Below are 22527 nucleotides of genomic sequence, written 5' to 3'. Positions count from 1 at the left end.
ACAGGAAGGTTGCAGAGAGTATAAATCCCCCCCATCCCTGCCAACCCCTCCTGACTGCTGGCTTCTGGCAATCTTTTTTAGTTTAGTTGTAATGCCTAGTGTATTCTACTCAAACTTTCACGGCCGAACAAAGTGTGTCTGCATTTTGACAATAATGAATAGGTGAAATGTTGTGCGTGAGAATTTTTCCCTTTCATCATCTACTGAGCAAGAATTTCTAGGCCGGTCGGAAAGCTCGGGGGGTGTAGTGTTTAATTAGCTCTGCTTTACACACATGGCCACACAGCACCTTCAAGCCACCTCTTTTATTGTCACTACTTCAAGGTGTGAGACTCGTCAGCAGTCAAAGTCAAAGGTGTGTTAAAAGAAAGAAAGGGGGGGAAAAATGTCATGAGTATTAAATTACATCTACTAAAAGGCTCGGGAGGCAGACAGTATTTCACTTTCGCACTGGCCATCCACAGTAACGGAGCATCCATCAACACCCAGGGCTGCGAATGGAAGATACATTCCGCTCATGCGGCTCATGCACCTAGTCAGCTGTATTTTCCACCTAATGGACATAAAAAAATTGCAGATTGCAGCAAAATAGGCTGAGCCGCACAAAAGCTTATTAAGTATCGATCCATGGAGGTCAATGCTCAAATCCAGCTCTAACAATATGAGAAAGGCTTGCGAGCAGCCAGCCGCAAATGGAGATTAGACCGCATAAATAAGAGAGTGAAAGGGCCATCCATTTTGCCTCTGATAAGAGAGGACGGTACCTTCAGTTGCAGGTGTATTAGGTTGACATTAAAGGAATTTGTCAGTCTGTTCCTTGTGTCGTGACTCCTCCTCGCTTTAGACTCCATTTTAAATCACCCTTTATTCATTACCAAAGTCTCCTGTGTATTGTAAATGAATAGATATGAGTAAATGTATATTAAAATACGTCTCAGTGTTTTGTGTTAGCTTGTGTCTGGATGTGTCTCTTCTCTGTGTTGTGCTTGAAATCATTCCACCTTTCATCTTTTTTTCCCACTGTTGTCTTTGTCGCTAAGCTATATTAAAATCACGAGAGGCGGACCAGCCCTTGCCCTGTAGCTTTATTTAGAACACTGCACCAAAATAGCACGCCGCGAGATGTGGACTCTTTGCTGAGCTTTACTTTTTTTTGTATTCCGGCGGAATCCAGGTAAAAAGGCAGCACTTGAAGGGGCTGAGATTCAGAGAGCAGCTCTCCTCTGTGGCTACACCATCTGTTTGGATGGCAGGGTCAGACACGGCCTGAACTCAGAGGAGGCAAGAGGCGGGTGTGTGGGGCTCTTCTCCTTCTGCTCCGCTCGGCATCTCTCCTCCGATGATGAATATTTCCCCCCGTTTCCCCTCTCTCGCTACCTCACGGCAAAGGAAATAACTCTGAGACGCCACTTAGAGCTTTCCTTGCAGCGGAAAAGATAAATGAAAAGAAAAGAAAATGGCAGACAATAGGGAAAAGAGAGTCAGAGCTTGTTTTCAGCACATGAGTGAAATAGCTGTTTTCCTTAAAGTGTAGAGCATTACATGGAGCTGTTTTCCTTAAAGGGTAGAGCATTACATGGAAGTTAAGGTGATATCTTGAAGGGATTTGAGTGTGTTTTCTTTTAATATGGGCAAATCGCTGAGCCATGTCTCTCACATCTTGCCGTTGTTTTCACTCAATTATGGGCTGTAATGCACTGACACACACACATGCGCACACACACACACTGGTAAGCTTGGGTCCATAGCTATGCACATACTCACACTCACATTCATATTCTCACTCATGCACACACCCACACACACACACACACACACTGACACTTAGAGCACTTTCTGAGGATTTCCCTCCCCACTGTAAATGCCTGCAGTTTACTTCTGGACACAAGATCTCTGCACTTGTGTGTGTGTGCATGCTTCAGGGAGCATGTGCCCTTTACGCTGCCCACGCAACCACGCACACACACACACACACACACACACACACACACACACACACACACACACACACACACATATTTTGCCTCATCCAACGAAAACACAAGCTCAAGACAGAGAGGCGGAAAAGGCCTCGTAGTCAGCCCAGCAGTTTGAGACTGAGGCGGGGCCTCTGTAGTCTTGCTGCAGCCCTTAGCGCAGCGCTGGGCTTGTTTATAAGGTTTATTTTTATGTTTATGTGGGCTATTTCTCCAGGCCCCCTCTTCACCGACTCTGCTGAGGGCAGCACATACATTAGTGCGTTCGGCCATCAGCAGGAAGAGAGAGTGCATGTTTGCGTCGGCTCATTTTCAGTCCTGTAGCTGCAAGAAAGAGAGGGAGAGGGAAACATAGCAGAGGCTCATCGTTAACTAAAGCATTTTATCTGTTGTATTACTTTTATAATCAATAATTAAGTATGTAAGCCTCGGCTAACAGCCTACAACTGAACAAGATTATTATCAAAGCAATAACACTATGAGACACGATAAATCCTATAAATTGTTGATTTGTCAATATCAGCAAAACTTGGTTTGGGTGAACACAACTGCCACAGTGCCCTTACCCTGTATGATGTTAAAACTGGCCACTGAACAAATTGATTTGGCTGAATACCATCTGTTTGATAATCAATACCATAAGTTTGATAATCAATATGAGATTCAAGGGCTGAATTCAGACTGAATCTTCACAGAGAGCAAAACGTGATAATATTTCAACTGTTTGATGGTAGGGCACGATCGGATTTTGTGACTTGCACTTATCGATAAAAATTAAAATTTTATACTTAACCTGTAATGGTTTTCCCCCTATTTCTGAAACCCCTCATAGTACACACACTCAAGCAAGGCTAGTGGCAGCAGCTAATTTCCGCTAAACGTAGAGAAGCCAACTACTGAGGTAAACAGAATTGAATTAGAGTGTTAGAGTGGGATAGGGTCACAAACACTGAATTGTGAAACAAGCTACATTAGAAAATAATTATCTAAGCCTACTTTATAAAGGACTGCTACAGCAAAAATGTGGCTCCTATTTTGCTGTAGTTTTGAGTGAACAAATTCAGCATGTTTTTTTATAAACATGTTTTCTTTCCATTTTAGATCACTCAGATGCCTAGCTAACTTGCTAGCCCTGAACCCAGTGGCGGAGGGCTAGCATCCACAGATTTGAAAGTAATTTAGAAAGTGAGAAAAACGTCGATCAGATAACTGCTGAAGCAAATGTTTCTTGGCCGTTAGCTCATTATGAGCCATCCCTGGCTTTACACCCTCTCATTAAAAGAATGAAACTCAGTCTACCTTACAATGAAAGATTGACCCTCCTGGTCCCTATTGTATGAAACTCCCTCAAAACTCTCTCTGTATCGAGTTCAAAGTTTCTGAACACTCATTAGAGACAATCCAGTCAATTGTCTCTGTCATACTGTTCCTCAGGTATGATTTTAAACGTCTCAAGCAGACCTTTCTGCTCAAGTAGTCGAGAAAGACATTGTCCACTGTCTCTCTAAGGATGGTGCACAGATCAGAATCAGTTCCCTGCTTTTTCGTTGTGCAGTTGTTGTGTTGTCAAGTTCCAGCTTGACATCTGGCAATTCAGACTGGGCATCACCTACCTCCTTTTTTTATTAAAACATTTTTTGCCATAAAATGTTCAACTAAACTACATTGCGTTCTTTTTTGTTTTTTAAACATTTCAGCAATATTTCAATATACTTCTATGCTATTACATTTTGCTTTTGCAAATTCTGCTTCAAGTACGTTTCTGCCTTTAAAATATTACATATCAAAACAAAACTGCCTGCCTGTCGTGTGCCACTGCTAGAGTATGCAGCTTTTTGGGTTCCATCTCACCCCCTTTTGTTTTCAGCTTTTCTTTATCTTGTTTTTTTTCCCCTCCATGAAGGCTTCTGAAGATAAGCCTCCTAGGGTGTCAGGGCTCCGCAAGATGCATTGCCATAATTAAAATTTAAATGTTGAACATCCATTCTGAATGACGAATTGGGCTTTAATTAAAATTCAGCCAGCGACTGTTGGCACGGCCGTGTGTGTGCATTTGAGCCTTTTAAGCCGTCTGCTTCTTTCCACTCTGTCATAAGGCCGTTGCAGAGCTTTTTACTGGGCCACATGAATGTGGAGGGAGGAAGAGAGAAATGGGGTGGGGGAAAGAGGGAGGATGGAGGGATCGTGTGGTTTCTGTGAGAACGGCTGGCAGCCTTAACCTGGCTCCCTGAGCATGCAGTGGGGGCTTCTACCCTAAGCTTCGCTGGGGATTTTGTTGCAGTAATGACACATCTATAGGATCCTGGACAGCTGCTTGGCATAGGCCAAAAGCCATCACACGGGCAGAACGTCATTGCAGTAAGCAAGGTACTGTTATCTTGTTCTGCTTCTTTTCGTGTGACTAGATATCCCAGTGGGAACACATCATAATATTTTCCCTTTTTTTTTACGTCTGAGAGAGAATGCTAAACGAATATGGGAAATTGGAAGAAGAGATGGCGGAAGCTTATTTAGCATGTCTTTGTTTTGGAGCTCTGTCAGGCGGGAGAGGAGAACAACGCCACGAGTGCTATCAGCGCTGACAAGCATTTTGAGCGACTCAGTCATGAAGGCAATGAGAGAGTCACGTTTGGCACATAGTGCTCAATTATTCACACCACAACTCTCTTTCATTCCCTAGCTTTTATTTCCCTGAGGTCCCCCCTCTTGCTCTTCTTCTTTCTCTCCTTCTCTCCTTCCTGGCACACTCTCCTTATGGGATTATCTTGGAAGAGCTTCCATCCTCTCTCCCTCACTCCCTGCATCCATCCTTCCACAAGCCTGTTGTACACGGACAAGCATTTTCCACAACACATAAACACACACACTCCCCATCCAAAACACACACACACACACATACACACACACACACACACCCCGTAGACAGGCAAAAAAATGTTTGTTTGAAACAGTTTGGGATCAAGCCATTAGTTTTGCCTGAGGTGACCGCGACACATTAGCAATGCTCTCTATTAGCATGAGGAGTGGGTAGAACCTCCCAGTCAGCAAGAACAGGTTTTGGTATCCAGGCGCGGTGCGGGGATTACGAGACTTTATCCCATCAAAGTGCAGCCTCTAGTCAGAGAAGACAGAGGTGTGTGTGTGTGTGTATGTGTGTGTGTGTGTGTGTGTGTGTGTGTGTGTGTGTGTGTGTGTGTGTGTGTGTGTGTGTGTGTGTGTGTGTGTGTGTGTGTGTGTACGTGTGGGTGTTCGTGTGTGTGTGTGTATGTGTGTGTGTGTGTGTGTGTGTGTGTGGGTGGGTGTGTGGGTGGGTGTTTTCACAAGTGGGTGTTGGTATATGTGTGTGTGTGTGTGTGTGTGTGTGTGTGTGTGTGTGTGTGTGTGTGTGGGTGTTTTCACAAGTGGGTGTTGGTATGTGTAGAGATGGATGCAGAATAAGATGAAGAAATCTGTACAGTGGTCAGAGACACAGGGATCCCTGTACACAAGAGGAGCATGAGCTTAAACAACTCATTAAGAAGAACACCTGGAACAACACTAGCACTATTATGCATTCATTAGATCATGAAGAGCACTTAAAGCACAAGGGAATAGCCACCAAAGGGGAGTGTGGGATGAGAAGCACCAAGGGCTAAGATACGCAAACCAGGATGTTCCAAGTTAGGGAGGACTGGATAGAGATATGAACGGAGAACAGAGATATGAACAGAGGCACTAAAGAATTTGACCAGAGGCAGGATGCTGCTGAATGTGTGCGTCAAACAGAGGGCCGAGACCCAGACCTATTACCGATCAGAAGGAGCTCCCACAATCTGTTTTAATTACAGAAAGACTATAAACACAGCTTCTGTTACCCACCACATATGCATATGTGTCTGTGCTTTTGCATCTGGGTGTGTGCTGGTGTGTTGGTGGTGTGTGTGTGTGTGTAGTGGGAGAAGTACTTACTAAGCATACATTGAAAACAACAAACACACACACACACACACCCACACACACATACAAAGTTATAGGTTAAGCCCACGGTATATTCACCACCAACATAAAAAAAAAAAAAAAAAAAATCAGCCCTGCACAAACGCTTTCATAAAACGTTCCCCTGCCAGTTAAATGGTGGGGTAGTGGTGTAGGAAGAGGACTCTTGTGTTGCCATGTCACTTCCCACTAGCGTCTCAGCCACAGCTCCCATCTTCGGGACTCAGAGGAGGGCCGCGAGCCCCAGCCCCTGTCCCCAGTAACGTTCCCTGCAAGGCCAAGAGTAGAGTGCATATGTTTTACCCCCTCCTGTGACAATCTTTTCCAATTTGTCCATGTCCAGGCTACGTGTGGAGCACTCAAATTGTATTTATTTATTTTATTTTTATTTATTTTCAGTTCTGTGTGAGGCTCCACCGGGGAGGTCAGAAAAATGCTGTGCTGACACTTTTTTTTTTTGGAGCGCCCACTTTCTTTTTCTGACCGCCTACACTGAATATTTCAGTGTCTTCTCGCCAGCAGTTCTGCCTCTCTGTGTGTCAGAGAAAATGGAATGAAAGCTGCCGGCCGTCAGCAATGTACATGAATGAATTTTCATAAATAAAGCCCCCTGTTGCATTTGCATTTTGGCACCAACGTCAAAATGCAAATCTAAATAAATCATAAAAATCTCTGTAAGGACGGCATTTTATTCCCCTTCCTTTACATTTGTAGTCATCTATATTCAGTGATTTTCAGTACTTGTGTCATTTCTCACATTTCCCTGCACTCACACGCGTCCTGGCTGAATGTGCCCTTGGCTGTGGCAGCTTCTCTGTTGCTTCGGTAGGAATAGCAGTCACTCTTGCTAGGCTGGAAAGACATACTGCCGGTCATGTCAGAGGGCCCTGAGCCTGCTGAGAGCGCTGGGTTGGTTACTGCACCTCAGCTCTCTTCAGCAGGCAGTGAGGAATGTGACGTGCCAGTGCCCAAATGAACAGCCAGCTCTCCATTCTAATTCACCGATGCCTTCGTGGGGACATTGATTTACAGTCACCGCGGGACAGGCCTCGGGTTTTCATTATGTAGATACAGGTGGGGGAAGGTTAGCGTATTGACATGCAGACACAGGTTTTATTTCTTTCTCTTTAAACCCCACACATGCGCACATGCGAACACTCACACACGTGTGCACACACACACACACACACACACACGTAGACCTATAATCTGTCACTCCTATCCTATCCACATTTGCACACTCCCAAGCATTTTCATGTCTTTCTGCTTTAAGCATAGAGGAAAAGCCACTAAGCCACATGCAATCTTCAGTGAATGCACACCCTCACTCACACAATTATACAAATTCCCACATAGTTACTCCCAAACACACACACACACACACACACACAGCGAGAGAGAGAGATTTAAAAGCATCTTCCCCCTGCATTAACAGAATGGGAACGGTCTGCTCAAAACAAAGGCTGATGAGCCACCAGCTACATGGAAAACCACTCTGCCTCCTCACGCCCGTCCTCATCACTGCTAATTAGCCAGCCATGCCTTATCTTAGATCTCTGCCCTTGCATTGTTCCTGGAGTCTGCGGTGCATGCCAACATAGCTGAAGGATAACTCTGAAATGCGAGCGCACACACACACATACACACAACCACTCACACATAAACACACACACATACGAGTTCCCCGTACACACACCTACACAAACACAGACACACACACACACACACAGAGTGCCTCCACCCAAACACACTCACAAAGGGGCCGACACAGACAAACACTCAGTGGCACATCAGGGCGCCCTGACACTTCTCTTCCTCTCTCCAGCTCTTTGTTTTGCGTTGGGGTGTTTGGGGGCGATGCAAGTGCCTGCTGAGCAGAGTGGATGCTCTAGCGTGGCAACCCCCACTGACACGCTCACAGGGGCTGCAAGGACCAACTCTGGCCAGGCAAAGGGGGCCGAGGAGGAGGAGGTGCCAGGCAGTGTTGTGTAGGTCAGCAGGCCAAGAGATGGAGGTTAATGCAGCCTGGTGTGGCGTGACTCCAGGCTGATGAATGATGCCAGGCTGAGCATCCCACCAGCACAAAACTGGATACTGAAGCCGGAGATAGGGGGTGGGGGCGTGGTTGGAGGGGGCTGCCACTGTCGCCACGGCTGCGGCTGTCGCGTCTGCTCCACTGTGTCCCACCGGCTCAACTATAATAAGATTGCAGGATTCTGTGGGGAGGCGGATTTACTGGAGCACAACTCCCCCTAGGGCATTTTTACAGAAATTGGTTCCCTTCTCTCACTCACATCATCTCTCTCTCTCTCTCTCTCTCTCTCTCTCTCTCTCTCCCTCTCTCTCTCTGTCTCTCTCTCTCTGCCTTCCCTTTTTTGGCACGCTGCTTAGACCATTCTTTTGTTAATTATAAAGTGTTCCGCTTTTGTTTCTTTTTCTGGGCCAGAGTGGGTAGAGAGGCACGCTTGGGCCAAAGCTAACGGCGCTGTAGCGTGGGCTTGATCATGGCCCCCGTGAGGGGAACAGTGGGGGAAACGCAGCAGGTCCTGCTAGAGCCTGCTAGTTATTAGCATCGCTGAAGTACCCTTAACTCACTAATCTGTCAAGGCCCCCACATTCTCAGTTCTCCGTCCGCCCGACTCCTTTATATTGCGCTCTCTTGCACCTTCCGAGAGGTAAAAATAACCGTCTGCTTTCTCAGGCTGGATAGCTCTTTCTTAGTGTTGATGCCTGGCTCAGAGCAGCTACGGCAGACTCCCTTTTAAGAGATCAGCGGATTATGTAGGATTCCTTCACCTTCCCAAATATGCATCGGTGAAATACAGAAACAACCCCATGTAGTGTAACTTTTATACAGTGCAAATAAAATAAAAGGGGGAAGAAAAAACCCTGCAAGGAGTGTTATGTTTGAGCTTTCTGTCCACTTTCCACAGAGAAAAAAATGTGCCCTACTCCACATTTGAAGAAACTCCTGAAGGTTTCCTTGCTGTCCAGCTGTGCAGACTCTGAACATTGCCATGACTGCATTCCCCTCAGTCTGAATGCGAAAAACCACAGAAAGCCAGGCAAATGTCGGGCAAGTGGTTTCAGACAGCCGTGCCATCTGCGCCGACTCCCCAAAAAGCCTTTCTGGATCTGAAAAATGGCTTCATGTTTGCTCACATATGGAAGACATTAGCATTCTGATCCATGACAAACCATTTCTGCCATTCTGTTGGCTTGGCTTGGAATCAGCGCTGGGATATTATATATATCTCCCTTGACAGATGAGGCATTTAAGTCAGTTTTCATTCATCGTGCCGAGCTCCTGCCAGCATGTTTTTATATCAGAGTCATAACTGCACGCTTTTGATTTATAGATCACATTGACCCTACCAAGTCTGCAGGAATGAGTCAGCTAGCGAGCTGCACAACAGTACAGTATGTTTTGGGTACACACCCAGCTGAGCTACACCCCTCCGGAAAGACACAGGCTCACTCTTAGAGAGAGAGAGAGAGAGAGAGAGAGAGAGAGAGAGAGAGAGAGAAAGAGAGAGTGTGAGAGAAGACAAGCCTGTTATAGTCTGTCTATTAGTTGTCACAGAGATACATTAACGTTCTGGTAGGCTTTCACACATATCGACACATGTGAAACGCACACTGAAAGCAAATAATTCCTCCTCCAACCCCCTAAGGTCTGGGTGTGTGAGGGAGGTGAGGCATTATAAAGACCCCCCCCCCACACACACACACACACACATACACACACACATACACACACACATACACACACCGCTCTGAGTTCAGCCATAGGTGAGGGAGAAACCAGGGAGCTCTGATTAGACCGCAGAGCTATATCAGGGATGTCTTCCCAGCAGAGTTGCTTGGCCCGGACGCACTGCCGACGACCCCATTCTCCACCCCCCACCCACCCACACACACACACAACACCACCTTCCTCTCCTCCTCTACAACCATCCACCCCTCCTTCTCTTTACTCCTTCTCCCTCGGCCCCCCTCTCAAGCAATTAAGGGCTATGCAAAGAGGTCTCCTCAGCGCAGGCCGGGAAGTGTAAAGAGGGGTGAGGTGGTGGAAGGGTGGGAAAACCTCCATTCAAACCGGTATTGGCGGTGAGCACACAAGATAAATGAGAGTGCGAACTCTGCATTAAAAAGTCATGAACACTGGATGGCTTCAGGGGGTGGGAGCTGGGTGGGGCAGGGGAGCTTCGTTGCTGGCCAGGGTGTATTTTTCTTTTTCTTTTTTTTTTTCATTTTATTTATTTCTTTTCTTTCGCTGACTCAAGCTTTTAGTTTGACACGTACCCGCGGGGGTTGGGGAGAGCCACAGGGCCCAGGGTAATTTCTCCCATCGGCGGGAGACCTGCAGAGACACGGGGGTGGGGGTGGAGAGAGAGAGAGAGAGAGAGACATGGTGGCTTAATGTGGCAGGCCCTAATGGCAGGATGAGATATGCCAGGGTGATACACCGCGCTCCACACAGATAATTCGTTCCCGTTTCGGCTCTCTGTCAGCTTTTTATGTCTGAATCAATTTGGCTTGTTCTCAGCTTCCTCACCCCACTAGTCAGCTGAGGGTTTATTTTCTTAAGCTTTTTTTTGTGCATTTGTATTTCTGTAGTTCCTTCCACTGTATGACATACTACGGGAGTAAGTGGGGTCTTTCAGTAGGGTTAGGAATTGTAAGCACTTTTTGTAGACGAATCGAGCGTTTCATTTCAATTTTATTTAATTTGAGAGAGGTATTCCTTTCAGGCCGAGGCAGGATGTTAGATGGGATTGATGGTAGTTGACTTGGACCAGAGCCCAGGTGAGAGAGATAGAGAGAGAGAGAGAGACGGAGAGAACGAAAGAGTGGGAGAGTTAAGAAGAAGTAGGGAGAACTTTTAAGCTCATCGGGATTCATAGCCTTGATTACTTTATGAGTCATATGGGCTCTGACGTCACATGCTTTTAAATTAGCTCTGGTAATTAAACCCACCGACTCATACACTCGGGGGAGTCCGGGCCCTGTGACCCAGCTTGGCTGTCTCATTGGCTCTGAGTGGGCACCAGAGCCCATCAATCACTCAGCACTGGCCTTCAAAAACAGATGCGGGAGGTTGACGTGAGGTGCTGACGAGGGAGAGGTCGCCACCCACGTGGCGGGGTCAGGGGTCGCACACGCATTCCGCAGACGAGTTGACAAATGCCAAATCACTCTGTCTAGACACAACACACTTCCCTTGCGAAGCACCCAGGGCCCAGGAGAGTCTATCTTGTCTCTTTAATACTGAGCGCTGAGTGAGGGATCGGGCCAGACACTCGCGGCCCGTGGAGAGCCTCATCACCCCTCATCATGAAGAGCTGTAACGGCAGTGTCATAATATTTACCCGACCAGGGTCGAAACCCTCAAACTCTTATTCCGAGTGCTGGGCGAGTGAATCTCGAGCTTTCCCCACTTCTCTCTCGCTAGCTAGCGCACTTCTCTGTGGAAGTACTCGAGTTACGGCAGATTACACATGCTCATGGAACTAATGCCGATGCTCCAGAAATATCTGCCTTGTTTTGCGTGCAGCGTAAGTCCGGGCGAAGCGACAGCCTAGTGGCATTGTTTGTGCTTTGCTCCGGCAGGTGGGAGGAATCGCATATCCCATCTACCCCCCCCCCCCCCCCCCATAGCCCCCTTTCCCCCTTGGACCCAAGAGGCTGCAAATCCCCCTGACGCCTCCCTCTAATTCCCCTCCAGCCGGCGGCACTGCCTGCCCTTGGCCAGTAAATTAGCCTAGCGCCCCTCTGGCGCTCCCAAACCAACAGCCGTAGCTTGTCCTCCGCTTGCCTTCCTTACCCAGCCATAAGTCCCCGTGTCAGCCACAGTTAACCATAGTCGTATATTATGGTCAATATTAGGGGTAGCTTACATTGTTTCCTTTTTTTTGGTGTAGGTGAATAAGAGTGTGTTTGTAGATGATGTGTAAATAGGTTGAAAAACTAAGCATCCATCTGTAACTGCTCAGACTCCTTTTGTGTTTTTATTTGTTAGTCTCTTCCTAGTGGTTTGTTTGTGGCAGCGTAAGAAAAAAAGTTGAGGGAAGAATTTCAAAGCAAACGGGGGCACTGACCAAGGCAAAAAAGCAAGTTCACACGCATGCTCTAATTCTATTATAGGGTATATTCCATCAGACATTTTATTGTGTTGTTTTCATCCTAAGGAATGGGTTGTCATATATTGCCTCGCTCATTGCAGCTTTTTCTTCCATTCTTTTGCAGCATCTCTGTTGTTATGCAGCATAGTTGTTTGCCAGAGTCTGTCATAAGTGTATTGTCTCACTTCTTTGTTCTCTTTGTTCTCCTCTCCTCTCTCTATCCCTCTCTCTTTCTCTCTCTTTCTACCTGCAGTGCTGCTAAGTCTCCTGAGTGCCAGTGCCCAGACGGCACAGATGAAGCAAGTTGTCGGGGTCAATGCCACCCTGCCATGCCACCACCAGTACTGGCAGTCCAGTGACTCTCTGGACATCGAGTGGATCCTGCACAAACCCAATTCCAAGCATCGTGTGGTAAGAGAAAACCTCAGTTTCTCCTCAGTCCTCCTCCTCCTCTCTGTCTCTCTCTTTCCCTCTCTGTCTCTCTCTCAGTCTTTCTGATGTGTCATTCCCCTATGCTTTCCTTTGTCAGTCGTCTCATTCATCTCACTCGCTCTTGCCTCCGTGTTTGTCTTACTGATTCATCCGCTCTCTTGTGGACATTGCAGTTCTTTCGCAATTGCCCTGGCCTTTTTTCAGACACATCTCTTTATGCTGTGTAAGGCCCAGTTCAACAGAAACCGCACTTCTTACCACTGGGGTGTATATATACATGACCCAGCCATTTGCAAATGCATTATCATCCCTTCCTTTTTTCGCACAAAACTTCGCACACGCTCAGTAGCGTGACATTTTTTCACGTCCCTGTCATATTTAACATCATCATCATCATTGCCTCTGATGTACTAGTGCACATTCACTCTGTGCTTTCAGTCCCTTATGGGTCTCTGTACAGAGTGCTTTTTACATTTTTTCACCTGCCTACACCTCCTCATAAGCCTATCAAAGTCTTGATCAAAGTCAACGCTCTTAGCCGTAAATGTCTTTCTCCACGCTCCAGTCCCGTCTGGAAACGACAGACCTCGAGAGATGCCCACCTGCAGCACTGTTTCCAAACAAATGCAATGCAAAAAGCATCTCCCTCAGAGCGTAAACACAGCTGGAGAAAAGCTTCATGCACCGTGAGGCAGATTAACACAGCTCAGGCGAGAATGTTTATCTCATCGAACTCCTCAACTTAAGATCATCTCTAATGTGTGCAGTAGCCCCTGTTTATCTTTTTTGTTTGGTGTTTTTTTTCTTTTTCTCTATTTTATTCATTATTGCCGTGCCGTGCTACACTTGTGAAAGTGAGCTAAGGATCAAGTGTCTTTTGTGTAATTTGAGATGATAACGAGACTGTCAATCCTCAACAGCTCTCTGTCAAGAAGAAATCTGATCCCCCCCCCCCCCCCTTGTAAATCATCTGAGGGAGATGGATATCTGTTGATTATCATTTCGAGATTCCATCCCTGAAGAACCTCAAAAAAATGAGTAACAGAGAAGGCGGTGGAAGGTGCTCGCATCTGAGGCTTTGATGCTTGTGGAGGAAGGCACCCGGCATTTAATATTTAACAGAGCGATAACATTCAACATCCCATTAATTAAAATCAAACGTCTGAAAATTTGATTAGGAACGAGACTGTGCCTGTAGCGGAATGAATAAATCATGTCTTTTGTTGCGCTATAAGGCCTTGTTGAAATGTAAGAGCACAGCTTGTCAACATTTGGCCTCTGTTACCCAGAGTGTTGACTCCAACTCTCAGGAGCGCAGATGGAGAGCCACTCGCCTGAACTGTGGCAAAGCGGAAAAACCTGGCAACCCAGGCGACCATGGCATACCTATGCAGACAGCACATTCTTACCTTAACATGAACCTCACACTCTTCATAGTCATTTCACACACATCACACAAAGAAGAAGACACTTTAGAAGGTAATTACATTTCTCAAAGGCATTTTTTGACATTGATCTGATGCTTTTTCTACCATTATTATATGTATAATTGAATTCTGTTGACATATACACACCACACAATCCCTGTTGCCTGGAAACCTCTGGTGCTGACCCTTACCCGCACATAAACATACAGACACACCTTGAGCGAGAGCTAGATAGAAAGAGATACAGAAAAGAGTGGCCCATTCATACGCACACACATGCCGCCTGCAGCAGCATTGTGGTTGGCGAGGCGTGGCGTACAGTGCTGCGCTGTGCCTGTGCCTGTGCCCGTGTGACGTGGGCAGTCATTATATGCTGGTCAGGCAGGTGGAGCCAGGGCGGCCCCATTTACTCTGATGCACTGTGGCACCGGCGTTTAGCACTACCTTCCTGCCGCCGCCCGGCATACCCGAGAGCAGCCACCCTGTGACAGCCACGCTTTCATGTTTACAAGCTCCACCAGCCTGCACGTGTGTGTGTGTGTGTGTGTGTGTGTGTGTGTGTGTGTGTGTGTGTGTGTGTGTGTGGAGAGAGGCCAGTACACGGCCTCAGGTGGGCTCAGGAAACACTAACTGTGCATCATGAAAGGGACAGGGAGCTGAGCACTGTAGCCTGGTATAAACATTCCCACGGGCTTCCTCTGTTAGTCTCCCTGCCGTGTGTAGCACCTGTGCACAGTGTGTTATTTAGCTCAATTTAAAGCAACCTGGAGTCCTTTCAATTCATTGTGACTCAATTCAACTCAATCCTTTCAACTCAATCTCACTTTAATTCTGTCTCCCTTATTTCAATTCAATTCAACACATATCCTTTCAGTTGAAATCTGTCTGTCCTCTGTACCCCCCTCCCTTTCTCAGATCATCACCTTCTTCAGTTAACCTGTCTGTCCCCTGTACCCCCCCCCCCCCCCCCCCCCCCCCCTCTTCCTTTCTCAGCTCATCACCTTCTTCAATGACAAAGTGTACGAGGTGGAGAGTGAGGACGGGCGCCTGTCCTTTGCTGGCGACTACCTGAGCGGTGATGCCTCGCTGCTGATCAGCGACCTGCAGCTCACCGACTCTGGGGAGTACCACTGCAAGGTGAAGTCCGGCGGGAAATACCAATGGAACCAGGTCAGCCTCATTGTGCTTGGTGAGTCCGGCCCCAACGGCCCAGCGCGCCCATCACGCAGGCATTAGTCCGAACAACACATTACATTTCCTTGAGCTCCGACGAGCTAATGATTCAATTCAATTCCTGCTCCTTCCCTGATTCGATTTCTAGGCTGCTTGCTTCTGTGGCTGCTGTTTGCTTGGGCTCTGTCTGTCTCCCGCCTTTTTTTTTTTTTTGCATTTGGTTTGTAATATTCAGTCATTTTCTTGCTTTCTTCAAGTCTCTGTCAAATAAAAAAAGCATTTTTAATGTTGTTTCTCCCTCTCCCGTAGCACGTTTGAATCCACTTTTATCTGTCAGCTAAGCTAATGCACTGTTCTCTGCTGGTTGCAAAAGCAGTTTAGCGTCACTCCAAATGAATCCCAGACCTTCTATGATGATTTACTACTTTTTATGGTAGATATGGTTTCAATTATTGAGTGCTTGTTTTCCAAGCCATCTCAGGCCTTGTTTCCAGTAATACACAATCATTGGAGTCAATGTCCTATCTGTTTGCTTTTGGAGCTTTTGCCTTGTTTTGCTTTCCCCCTGTGAACGGCGCTCACTGGGGCAGATTTTGTGGCGTGAAGCAGCCTGGTGCTGTTGATGTTTTTTAAAACCATTCATGAGTAGAGCTCATTTGAAGGACGTATGGCGTCTGGAGCTGCCAGGAACAGCTCAGGGCCATATGGAGGCGGGAGGCTGGACATGGACTGCTTCCCTACCACTCCCCAAAGCCAGGCTGCATATCGGAGCGGAAAGAGAGAATTGTTTATTAACACATCATGTGAGATTAGCTCATCTGGCTATTATTGGTCCCTTAATGGAATGCTCTTTTAATCCGTCCTCACTATCTCACCATCTTTTTTTTTTTTTTTTCTCCCTCCTCCTCTGTCCGCCTGTAAAGACATTTCGGTGAGTTAGCGTGGAGATTTTCACAAATCGCCCCAAGCTTTGTGGTGACACTCTCCATTCTAAGGGATGAACATTTGCATTTTTCTCTCACCATGCAAAGATAATGGCTTGGCAGTGGCCCAGTACGTGGTGTCTGTGTCTGTGTGTGTATATATGTCTGTGTGTGTGTGTGTGTGTGTGTATGTGTGGTAGTGTGTGTGTGTCTGGCTTGGGCTTTTATTTTGCTGCTTGCTGAGAGGACTAACTGCTCCTGACAGAGGTGTGAGATAGAATGCTAGAGCCCAACATTTTCCTCCCTACAAATTGCTCACAGTGTTGTGTGTGTGTGTGTGTGTGTGTGTGTGTGTGTGTGTGTGTGTGTGTGTGTGTGTGTGTGTGTGTGTGTGTGTGTGTGTGTTTATGTCTACATGTGCATACTATTTGTAGGTGGCTTTTTGGATGTCAGTTGCCTTTACTGTAACTTGCTTTCATTTAAGATTTCTACTGTGGCACAGTCATAAGGATTCTGCAGTGAGGACAGAACAGAATAGAACATAAAAGAGAAAGGAATATGAACCAACTGAACTAAATACATATTGCCTTGGCTAAACCAAATCAGACGAAAGCCCAGGGGACTGATGTGTTGAAATGAGTGCAGAGCTGAGAGTGGAGGAGTGGTGACCTCTGACCTCAGAGGTGCGGGCGGAGGCCACCGCCTGCCACTCGCACCCCTCCCCCTCCCTCCCTGACCCCTGTCACTGTTTTAATGAGTCAGTAAATTCAGTGGCGAGATAAGATGGGGTGCAGCGCCGAGCTCTCGCTCCATGACTGGCGATCCCTCTCCCAGAGGGACTCAGAAAGGCCAGCGAGAAGGGCTGAGGAAAAAGCAACACAAATCCAGACCTTTGCTCTGCGGATGTCTCTTAGTGTGATTGATTGCTGGTTTGGATTCCCCTTTGCAGCGTCACGGGAACATAAAGTGCTTTTCCGCGTGATTTCAGACACCCCAGTCGTACTTTATGTTCTGCCAGAGTTGTTGCAATAAAGTTGTTCTAGAAATGACTTTTGTCAATAGCTTGGATTTCACATCAATGCAATTCAGCAGTGTTTATGCTTTTTATGGTTTGTCCAGGCAGTCATAACTTGATTTCCCCTCCAGGCATTGTAAGTGTCCACTAGTTCCTTAGGAAATGCGAGTGAGTTGAGGGTGTGTCATTCATTATATGTCCCCTGGCCGTTGTTCATTTTCTTGTACCGCACAAAGCGCCACAAAACCAGATTCCCAGATTTTTTTTGCTTCACTGAGTGCCTGTGTTGAATGATTACACAATCAAGATTTTGATTTGTGGTTTGGTTTGGTTTTCGGCAAAGTATGTTTACACATACAAGGAAGTTGGGTCAGGTCAATACTTGCTCTTAGAGGACAACATCCCAGACAATATATAGACATTATACAAACGACATGTACAGATAACATACAAGCAACATACATGAAGCAGTTTTAAGAGATAGTTGTGACCAGGTGTCTGTTTCATCTCCTCTCAGTGAAGCCATCAAAGCCTCGCTGCTGGATGGAGGGCCGCCTGTTGGAGGGCAGTGACGTGAAGATGAGCTGTAAGTCATCCGATGGCTCCGACCCCATCCACTACAAATGGGAGAGAGTGCTGGACAAAGGCAAGAGTGCTGGGAAGCTGCCGCCCCTGGCTCTAGTGGGTGAGTAGAGAATGTGTTACCATGACGCGAGTTGTGCAAGGAACTGGTGTAGGCCTGCTCCAAAGTTCCAAATGGCATGGGGAATGCTGATTTTGACACCGTAAATAGCATTGGTATCACAGTGCAGGTATATTTCATATGTGAATGTGAATCAATTTGTTGTTGTTTTTATGTATTGATGTCACTTAAATTTGTTCAAATGACCAAGAGCAATTCAAAAGTAATAACTGCCATATACATTGTGTATTTAAAAAAAAAAGATCTTCACTTAGCATTCTACTCCTATACTACTACGATAAATCAAAGATAGTTACGGAAACTTCCTTGACCAGCTATGACTATGTTTACGACTTAAAAGATGAATCATCGGCGAAACATAATTACGGGAATTGCTTCATCATCAGGCATGCCCAGAGCACAGTGTTGTGTTTGGGATTTCAGTGCCTATTTACTTGATGGTAGTAAGTGTATTAGTGACGAACATGCCGCAGCCAAAGGCTCGAAATTAACGTCCTCCATGAAACAACACCTGTTCACTCTAATTAGTTTTCATTGGACTATAAAACACGATGCTGTCCGTCATTATTTATCACCCACGGTTTGGGTGTTAGTGGATTGGGCTGGGGTGAGGTGGGGGTTGGCGTTAGGCTCCTGTCAGTGCCGGATGAGTAAGCGACCCGGAGGATCGTTTAGGCGCATCGCTCTTACAGACAAACACTCGCGAGCACTCGAGTTCTCCGAGCGCTCTCTGTTCCCTCCTCAATCACGGATGGGGGAGGTGGTGATGCTCGGAGGACAGGCCCAGTGCTCGCGGACGCGCTGGAAAACATTTGCAGTTCGTCTCCTCTGCTCTCTTTTCCCCCAAGAGCCATGCATCAGAGTGACACATACGGCAGGCGCTCAACGACAGACAGTGCTCAGGCGAAATAGACCTGAATCAGGTGGGGGTTTGCCAGGCTGCTCCCCTCAGCCTCAGCCATCACTAACAGCAGTCCTCATTTGACAGAATCACTTCCCACTCACCAGGGAAGGCAACACAATACCACGGCATTCGCTCCGAAACCAATTACCATAACTGTTGACAAATTCAAAAGGGTGTCTCATGAGGTGGATAAGAGGCAAGCAGCGGGTAGATTTTTTGTTGTGCTATTAAATTTTTTAAAGTACAACATCTTTCCCAGGACTATGAGTCAGAACGTGAAAATAAAGGCTGACAGTGGGACAAACCATAACAGAACTTTACATGTGTTAACATGGAAATTACTTAATTATAAGTTAAGCTTAACACGTGCAACCCTGCTTTCGATAAACACAGGTAACACTGCTGTCGATAAACACATGTAACACTGCTGTCGATAAACACAGGTAACACTGCTGTCGATAAACACATGTAACACTGCTGTCGATAAACACAGGTAACACTGCTGTCGATAAACACAGGTAACACTCCAGCCGATGAACACATGTAACACTGCCATTAGTACCTCTGTACCCCAGGGGAGGCCTTTTCCTTCGTTAACAAACTGTGTTTCGCTTCCCCTGAAGATCTGAAGAACCCTGAAATCGTGACCCTCAGGAACCTGACTCAGGACAGCTCGGGCGTGTACCGCTGCACCGCCAGCAACGATGTTGGCGAGGAGAACTGCATCATCGAGGTCACCATGCAATGTGAGTACGGGAGTTACAAACCTGTCTTATTAAGGGCCACAATTCTCTCTCTGTCTCCCTCTGGGATCAGTCGCACTTCCTTTAATCCTAATAGTGGGTATTAGGGTACAGAGAGGGTCACAGTGATCTTGGATCAGTGCTTTAGAGCACTTCGGGCAAGCAGAGCAGCCGGGGCAGTGTGATGGATGAATGCAGTTTCCACCAAGCAGCGGAAAAATCTCATCACCCCCCCCCCCCCCCCCCCCCCCCTTCTCTCTTCCTCTCGCTCTCCTTTACTCTCTCTCCTTCTCTCTCGCGGTCTCCCCCTCCAACCGAACATCGGGTCCACTCAGAGGATGGCTATTGGTCATTGGTTTCACTCAAATAGCCATCTTTCAAAGTCCCCAGCTAATGGCTTTTGGGAGAGGTACTGTAGGAGAATTTAATGTTCGGAGTGTGGGGGAAAGGGATGCTGAGAGTTACATAAAGTGTAGCCGCCTGCCTGCCTGCCCGCTCGGGCCCTTCTCGTGTTTTTGATTGTTTGAGTGAGCGCGGTGCCTCACATGCCTGCCTCCATGTACTACAAATTAAAGTGTAAAAGGCCCCACACAGAATTACATCCCAGTACAATCATAAATGCTGGCTGCTCCCTACTGTTAGATTACATTTCCCCTCTCTTCATTGTTTTATTACATACATTGTGTCATAACTCACAATAACTTAGAAATTGGCTACTGCCGTAGTGTTTTAACAGTTCAGCTAGTACCTCTAAGAGGGGTCTCAATGGCCCGTTAAGAAGGGTTAAGTTAATAACGTGGTCATTCTTCTGGCACTGAGGATGGGCATTGTGTTGCTATTTCTCGTAATCTCTGCCGTGGTCTTGTGTTGGGTGCAGTTGTGCGAGGCATCGGCGTGGTGGCCGGGGCGGTGGTTGGCATCTCCTTCGGCGTGCTGATCATCATCCTCATCGTCTGGCTGGTCTGCCGCAAGAAGGAGAAGAAGAAGTATGAGGAGGAGGAGACCCCCAATGAGATCAGGTGAGACTTTTAACTTGGCCACTTAACAGCTCTTACCTTCACCACATTCTCTCTCTCTCTCTCGCACGCGCTCTCTCGCTCTCTCTTTGTCACCCTCTCTTTCCCTTGATCTCTGTCTCACCTCTTTTTCTCGAACTTTCACCTGAATTCACCTAAAAGAGCACTTACGATTTATCTGGTGTCTCAGTGGACATGTGTGTGTGTGTGTGTGTGTGTGTGTGTGTGTGTGTGTGTGTATGTGTGTATGTGTGTGTGCACCGTGCACCTCCATGTGTGAAATGGCTGCCACAAGGTCAGCTGCCCCCGATTGCTTCCCGATAATGCCCTCCTTCTCACAGCTTGTGCTCTGGCGCCACCCGCTCACGGCGAGGCTCAGGGGAGTGTGGGATAGCATCTGGAGGGCCAACATTTATCAGGCCCCAGACCACAGCCGAGGCAGCCACAGACTCCATAATACATTTAGTCACTGAATCCCGACCCGTGTTAGCGCTTCCCGTGTTCCTTGTCACAGTTTCATGTCTGTGTGAATAATGCAGCTCAGTTGGGGATGACGGTGGTTTGAATAATGCAGGTAGCCAGGCGGGGCTGGGGAGGGGTGCTTTACACGTCAAGTTTCTGTTTATGTTGCGCGTCTGCGTCACTGGTGGGTAGATCCCGCCTGAGTGCTGAGTGCACCTGGATTTCGCAGAATTAAAGTGGGATTAAGTATCTCGTCTGTAGCGTCTGTTGTTTTGCAGCGCAAGAGCCTGTCGTTTACACAGTTGTGTGACAGAGAACTTAGATCTTCATAAATAAAGCATCAGGCCCCCGGCCTATGACGTCAGCTCTGAGGTTGTGCTCCTGAAACAGCCACCAAATGTTCACTGGGTTGCAACTGTAGTGATATGAGTGAACGACAGTAGTGATGAGTCCAGCAAATGTACAATATTCTTTGCATACGTGTCTGTGAAAGTATGTGTGTGTGTGTTTGTGTGCATTAATCCTAACCTAAGTGTGCTCTGCAATATTGTATTATTTTAGTATTTCTCTACCTGTAAAACATCCCCATCTGTTTAAATTATTCATGCATCTCTGTGCTCTGTCCCCACCTGGTCTCTGTCTAACCCAGGGAGGATGCAGAGGCGCCCAAGGCTAAGCTGGTGAAGCCCAACTCACTGTCCTCCTCGCGCTCTGGCAGCTCTCGCTCCGGAGCCTCCTCCACCCAGTCTATGGTGCACAACAGCGCCACCCGCGGGGTCCCCCGCCCCCGTCCTCCAGCCATTGCCGCCCTCAAGGAAAACGGCCAGCCCACCGGCTTCCCCCAGTCGCCCCCCACCTACAACCAGGCGGTATCCAAGACCCCCGAGCCCCCGATTACCCCCAAGTTCAACTCCCGGAACATGCCTGGAGGATTGACGGTGCCCTCCGGGGTGATGGCCCCGGCTCAGAGCAAGGCCTTCCAGACTGTGTAGGGAGGACAAGCCCGTCACCTCGCAGCCATGGCAAACAGTGTAGCCCTCCATCCCAGGAAAGACAAAGACTCTTCTGAGGAAAAAAAAAAAGAAAAATTAAAGAATAAATGCAACCAAGATGAAGAAAAAAAATCTAAAGATTTAAGTGGAGAAAAAAAATGAATCAATAATATAAAACGAGAAGTTTAAATGAATGCATACTTTAACAAGGGAAAATACAAAATGCTTGCCCCCTTCTGAATTATATAAAAAAAAACTTGAGTCATTTCCATTCTCATCTCCTTCGCCCCGCCCCCCCCAACCACCCCATTCCCCACACCGACTCCAGTTACTGCAAAGGCTGAACTTTTTCATTTAAAAAGTTTTGGATTTGTTGTTCTCTCTCGCTCTTCTTTTTTTCGTCGTTTAAACTTTGAAGGCATGGTTATGTGATGAAGCAGAAAAGATCCCCCAAGTGGCGTTTATTTATTTATCGAGGAGCGGGAGTCAAGAGCAGGTCTACTGCATAAAGGGAGGTGGGGGTGGTGTGTGTGTGCATATGCGGGGGGTTGTAGGGGGAGGAGGTTGAGGAGATGTAGAAACGACAGCCGTCGCCCCCAGAAGGAGCTGCGAGAAGAGAAAAGGAATCAGAGAGAAATAATCTGCACTTTCTGCTCAGATC

At 47.1% G+C, this 22527-nt stretch overlaps 1 protein-coding gene across 1 annotated transcript in view; it reads left to right on the top strand.

Annotated features, from left to right (window-relative positions):
- clmpb (CXADR like membrane protein b) overlaps positions 1 to 21998 on the top strand; it is a 56379-nt gene extending 34381 nt beyond the window's left edge. Inside the window, exons 2-7 of the mRNA XM_080844260.1 lie at positions 12330 to 12487; positions 14929 to 15124; positions 17564 to 17731; positions 19277 to 19399; positions 20274 to 20415; positions 21524 to 21998. Coding sequence (XP_080700386.1) covers positions 12330 to 12487; positions 14929 to 15124; positions 17564 to 17731; positions 19277 to 19399; positions 20274 to 20415; positions 21524 to 21866 — 1130 coding nt within the window. The 3' untranslated portion in view covers positions 21867 to 21998. The remainder of the gene's footprint in view (positions 1 to 12329; positions 12488 to 14928; positions 15125 to 17563; positions 17732 to 19276; positions 19400 to 20273; positions 20416 to 21523) is intronic.
- The last annotated feature ends 529 nt before the right edge of the window (positions 21999 to 22527 follow it).

The sequence above is a fragment of the Sprattus sprattus genome, assembly GCF_963457725.1.
Source record: "Sprattus sprattus genome assembly, chromosome: 9".
Lineage (NCBI taxonomy): Eukaryota > Metazoa > Chordata > Actinopteri > Clupeiformes > Clupeidae > Sprattus > Sprattus sprattus.
The sequence above is the reverse complement of the archived record's forward strand: the minus strand, read 5'-3'. Positions and strand labels throughout refer to the sequence as shown.